This window comes from Procambarus clarkii, chromosome 1 (genome assembly GCF_040958095.1).
Source record: "Procambarus clarkii isolate CNS0578487 chromosome 1, FALCON_Pclarkii_2.0, whole genome shotgun sequence".
Classification (NCBI taxonomy): Eukaryota; Metazoa; Arthropoda; class Malacostraca; order Decapoda; family Cambaridae; genus Procambarus; species Procambarus clarkii.
Window position 1 is genome coordinate 36,574,618 of NC_091150.1, and position 6,000 is coordinate 36,580,617.

Sequence of the window (6,000 nt, forward strand, 5' to 3'; positions counted from 1 at the left end):
AACGTTGTGTACGGACCTGAACGTTAAATATGAACAAAAACGTAAAGAACGGACCCCTAATACAACACACGAACGAGGATAGAACACAAGAGTGAGAGAACACATGAATAAGAGAACACACGAATATGAATAGAACATACGAATGAAGATAGAATACACGAATAAGGATAGAACACATGAATAAAGATAGAACACACGAATGAGGATAGAACACACGAACGAGGATAGAACACACGAATGAGGATAGAACACACGAATATGGATAGAACACACGAATAAGGATAGAACACACGAGGATAGAACACACGAACGAAGATAGAACACACGAACGAGGATAGAACACACGAATGAGGATAGAACACACGAACGAGGATAGAACACACGAATGAGGATAGAACACACGAAAGATGATAGAACACACAAATAATGATAGAACACACGAAAGAGGATAGAACACACGAATAAGAATAGAACACACGAACGAAGATAGAACACAGTTATGCAGCCGCCGCCCTTACCAAAGACGTTGTTTTGCTAAACCATTATTTTTTTTATTTTTTTTTTTTTTAGTATTTTTCTGTTGCCTTTTGCCTAGTTATTTTTTTTTTCCACCAGGCTAACGATGTCTTCAATTAGACTTAAGACGTGAAATTCGCGTGGCATCAGTTAGACTTTGAGCGGAATTAGCGTCCGAGGTTAGGCGAAAATTACCGTCGAAAGATGAGCAAAATTATCGTTCCAGAATTATTGTTGCCAATTTTTATTTTATTTTTTTTTTTTTGACCAAAATAGGCTTCTCAGGTTTACCTCAATTGTTTGATAGGATTTTTTTTGTCGAAGTCGATACGATACATGATTATTTTTTTCAATTACTTTAATACAGTAAAAATATGACGACAATTATGACAACAATAATTATTCTCTGATCAGATTATAGCAAAGTAAAATATCTGAAAATTATAATATTGCAATCTGGTTGGTAAAAAAAAATAATTTACGTGATTATGCTAAATTATTAGAATTATATTATACAAAACTCTGTTGTGCAGAATTGCTGAGTTAATTGTACGTCATTTTGCAGAAAAAAACAACATTCCCATTCATGATTGTTGTAAATTATACAACGTGGTTATACCCAATATAATTGTAAATGATTACTCTAAAATTGTTACTAGGTGTTTTGTACAATTATTATAGATTTTCTTGGAAAATAATCATACGCAACTATTGTGCATTAACTTTCGCGATAATGTAACATTAATTCACGATTATTCAACATTAATTCCAGATCATTCAACATTAATTAACGATTAATCAACATTAATTAACGATTATTCAACATTAATTAACGATTAATCAACATTAATTCACGATTATTCAACATTAATTCCAGATCATTCAATATTAATTAACGATTAATCAACATTAATTAACGATTATTCAACATTAATTAACGATTAATCAACATTAATTAACGATTATTCAACATTAATTAACGATTAATCAACATTAATTAACGATTATTCAACATTAATTCACGATTATTCAACATTAATTAACAATCATATAACATTAATTAACGATCATTCAATATTAATTAACAATTATTCAATATTAATTAACGATTATTCAACATTAATTCACGATTATTCAACATTAATTAACGATTAATCAACATTAATTAACGATTATTCAACATTAATTAACAATTATTCAATATTAATTAACGATTATTCAATATCAACTTAATAGATAATTCAGCATTAATTATTGCTATAAGTCAAAATTAACTTTCGCGAAAATTTAACATTGACTTTCGCGAATATTCAAAAATTTATCGTTGAAAATATACAAATTACTTTTTAACTTTAGCTTAGAAAGCTATACATCTCAGAGATTATCTTCAAGATCTCTTTAAGCAGTTAACCTTGCGTGCCTTGAGCAAGGTTTCTCCAGTGTTCGGTCTCCTGCAGTGTTCGGTCTCCTGCAAAAGTTCGGTCTCCTGCAGTGTTCGGTCTTCTGCAGTGTTCGGTCTCCTGCAAAAGTTCGGTCTCCTGCAGTGTTCGGTCTCCTGCAGTGTTCGGTCTCCTGCAAAAGTTCGGTCTCCTGCAGTGTTCGGTCTTCTGCAGTGTTCGGTCTCCTGCAAAAGTTCGGTCTCTTACAGTGTTCAGTTTTCTGCATTGTTCGGTCTTTTACAGCATTATTACCCCATTAGATAAAGAATCTGAAACTGGGAAGACTGTTGCTAAGACATAGAGAGAGAGAGAGAGAGAGAGAGAGAGAGAGAGAGAGAGAGAGAGAGAGAGAGAGAGAGAGAGAGAGAGAGAGAGAGAGAGAGAGAGAGAGAGAGAGAGAGAGAGAGAGAGAGAGAGAGAGAGTAGATATAAATAAAAATAAGACACAAATATATATATGTATAGTTTGAGACTCGTTGATAACATGATGATACATAATTAATGTTTAGTCGCACCAGATGATAGACAGGAAGACAGGTGTAGAGGGAGAGGGGGAGGGTTGTGTTGACGGTGCAGTGTTGGTGTTGACGGTGCAGTGTTGGTGATGATGTTGATGGTGATGTTGATTCCTGGAGTGTTGACAGTCTTTACCTATCAGTAGTTACGTATGAGTGACTATGCAGAAGTAAGGTTCAGCTCGTGTGTCCCTACACAACGCCTAACGCCCTCTCTTACCTGTTGTGTTAAAATTAAACTATCTTAATGTTTACATTCTTTGACGTATCTGGCCTTAAAGTTGGGGATGGAGGTGGCTTCCACAACTTCTTCTTTCACATGTTACCACCACCCGTACAGGTTACTATCATTTCCTTGCAATTTCTTCGACTCGTTTGACTCCAGCTTCAGCTTATGCCTCTCGTCCTATTTTCTCTCAGTTTAAAGAGGCTGTTCTTATCCACCTTGTCTATTCCTCTCGGTATCTTTCATGTTATGGTCATATTCCCCCTCTTTTTTTTCTTCTCTAAGGAAGGTGAGGTTCAGTACCTGTAAACTATCTTTTTACAAATTGTATTCTTTCAATTTTATTTTCCGTGCTTCATAAGGAAGGATGGGGATTCAAGGACTGGTGTTGCATATTCTAGTATTGGTCTAACAAAGGATGAGTAGAGTGCCTTTGAAAGATCACTGATTTTGGTTTCTAAACGATGTTTTAATATTTGTCAGCGTCGCACATGCTGCTGATGTTACCCAATACCGGTGTGTGTGTTGAAATTATATCCACTTTCAGATATTGTTCTTTTACTTATTCCTGTAGTTGCCTGCGTCCTTATGGTGTAAATAACTCCTGGTCTCCTATCTCTCTCTCCGAGCTGCGTTACCTTACACTCATTGGGGTTTATTTCTAGCAATCATTCGTCTGCACACACTCCTGGGGTTTGAAAAGGTGTTCTAGTAACTTTCTACAGCACTCCTCAGTTTTTACATTCCTCTCTGACTGTAACTGTGTCATCAGTCTTTCAGGTACCCCCAGATCAGAGTATTTCCAGTTATCCCAGCCAGACTATCTAGGAAAATTAAATCTTCACATTCTTCTTCTTCCCGTCTTAGGAAACCTCTCATAGATAGATCTCCATCAAGTTTGTCAAACACGACTTTCTCTTTCTAAATCCACGCTGACCTTGCGTTACGAAGCTTATCCTCTCAAGGTCATGATGGTGGTGTCAAGGTGCTCTGTTAACCTACACTTTCTCGAGGTTGAACTCTAACGGCCATTTGTTAATGACAATACTGATTGATGATAGTGTTCACGGTGGTGTATTTGTCGTGGTTGATGTTGACGTCAGTGTGAACGACGGTGTTGACGGAGGTACTGACGGAGGGGTGAGGGGTGTTGACAGTAGTGCTGACGGTGGAGACGGGTGTTGACGAAGGTGTTGACGAAGGTGTTGACGAAGGTGTTGACGTTGGTGTTGATTTTGCAGCATCACCGCGAGTGGTGGAGGTACCAGGAGATGTCGAAGTGGAGGAGGGCGCCCCGCTACTGCTGGTGTGCGCCGTGCAGGGCTACCCAGCCCCTCTGGGCTACTGGACGCGGGAGGGCTCCCAGACCATCCTCCCGGCCGCCCACACGCCCATGGTCGGCGTGGGCGGCGGCGGCGGCGGCGGGGAGGAGGAGGAGGAGGGCCTCGAGGGCGTCAAACTGGCCTACTCCGTCTCCCGCGCTAATCACCATGACGCAGGTCGATACATCTGCGGCGGCGTCAACACCGCGGGCGGGGTTATGACTCGCGTGGGCGTACGGGTCCGCCCCGCCCACCTCCTGCCCCCGCCCATCATCTCCGTGCCGCCCATCAACCAGACGCTGCCCCTCAGGGGTCACGCCGCCATGACCTGCCGCGTGTGGGGGTCGCCGGCCCCCACTGTCACCTGGCGCCATAACGGCAGACTTGTCACCTCCACGGAGCGACGGGCGCTTCTCCCCGACAACACCCTCACTATAGACGGTAAGTCTAGCCCCGCCTGTCTAGTCTGACCCTCACCGTAGACAGTAAGACCCAACCACCACCTCCTTGCTAACAACAATTAAATATTTAAATGTAACCAAGAACTTTCTCATTTCCTGTATTCATGCATAAATTTTCCAACATCATTATTAGGTGAATAATATATATATATATATATATATATATATATATATATATATATATATATATATATGTATATATATATATATATATATGTATATATATATATATATATGTATATATATATATATACATATATATATATACATATATATATATATATATATATATATATATATATATATATATATATATATATATATATATGTCGTACCTAGTAGCCAGAACGCACTTCTGAGCCTACTAAGCAAGGCCCGCTTTGCCTAATAAGCCAAGTTTTCATGAATTAATGTTTTTTCGACTACCTAACCTACCTAACCTAACCTAACCTAACCTAACTTTTTCGGCTACCAAACCTAACCTAACCTATAAAGATAGGTTAGGTTAGGTTAGGTAGGGTTGGTTAGGTTCGGTCATATATCTACGTTAATTTTAACTCCAATAAAAAAAATTGACCTCATACATAATGAAATGGGTAGCTTTATCATTTCATAAGGAAAAAATTTGAGAAAATATATTAATTCAGGAAAACTTGGCTTACTAGGCAAATCGGGCCTTGAATAGTAGGCTGAGAAGTGCGTTCTGGCTACTAGGTACGACATATATATATATATATATATATATATATATATATATATATATATATCACTAAGAACTCTTTAACCCAGCCAGGATTCGAACCCATGCCGTCCAGGTTCACCCCTAAACGTACACAGTACGTTTAGGGGTGACATAATATGGACGTCAGGACGACCCTGACGTCCCTGGGATGCCCCTCACTAACCCCTGACGTCCCTGGGATGCCCCTCACTAACCCCTGACGTCCCTGGGATGCCCCTCACTAACCCCTGACGTCCCTGGGATGCCCCTCACTAACCCCTGACGTCCCTGGGATGCCCCTCACTAACCCCTGACGTCCCTGGGATGCCCCTCACTAACCCCTGACGTCCCTGGGATGCCCCTCACTAACCCCTGACGTCCATATTATGCTTTATAGTCATAATAGCTTAGCGCTTTCTCCTGATTCTGTGCTTCCCTTCCCTAAGAACTAGCCGCCGAGGACGCCGGCCAGTACGCGTGTGTGGCGTCCTCGCCCAGGGGCGTGACGGAGTCCCGCGCCGTCCTCACCGTCGCCTCCCCCGCCCAGCCGGGCGTGGTGTTCTCCCGCGCCCCCGACCCTGACACGGCGCCGCGCCCGCCCGCCACGCCCACGGTACGCGCCAACAACGGCACGGCCGCCGTGGTGGAGTGGACGCCCCCGGAGCGGCAGGGGGCGTCCCCCGTCACCGGGTACACTCTGGAGTACTACAGTAGTGCCGGGGCGGCTTGGAAGGTCGCTGCCGCCCACACGCCCCTCACCACCTTCACGCTGGCGCCCCTGGATGCCGCTAACACCTACG

At 41.8% G+C, this 6,000-nt stretch overlaps 1 protein-coding gene across 1 annotated transcript in view; it reads left to right on the forward strand.

Annotated features, from left to right (window-relative positions):
* The window catches only part of LOC123749936 (roundabout homolog 1), a 40,503-nt gene that overhangs the window by 32,388 nt on the left and 2,115 nt on the right, over window positions 1-6,000 (forward strand). The window contains exons 6-7 of the mRNA XM_069321812.1: window positions 3,938-4,459; window positions 5,647-5,890. Coding sequence (XP_069177913.1) covers window positions 3,938-4,459; window positions 5,647-5,890 — 766 coding nt within the window. The remainder of the gene's footprint in view (window positions 1-3,937; window positions 4,460-5,646; window positions 5,891-6,000) is intronic.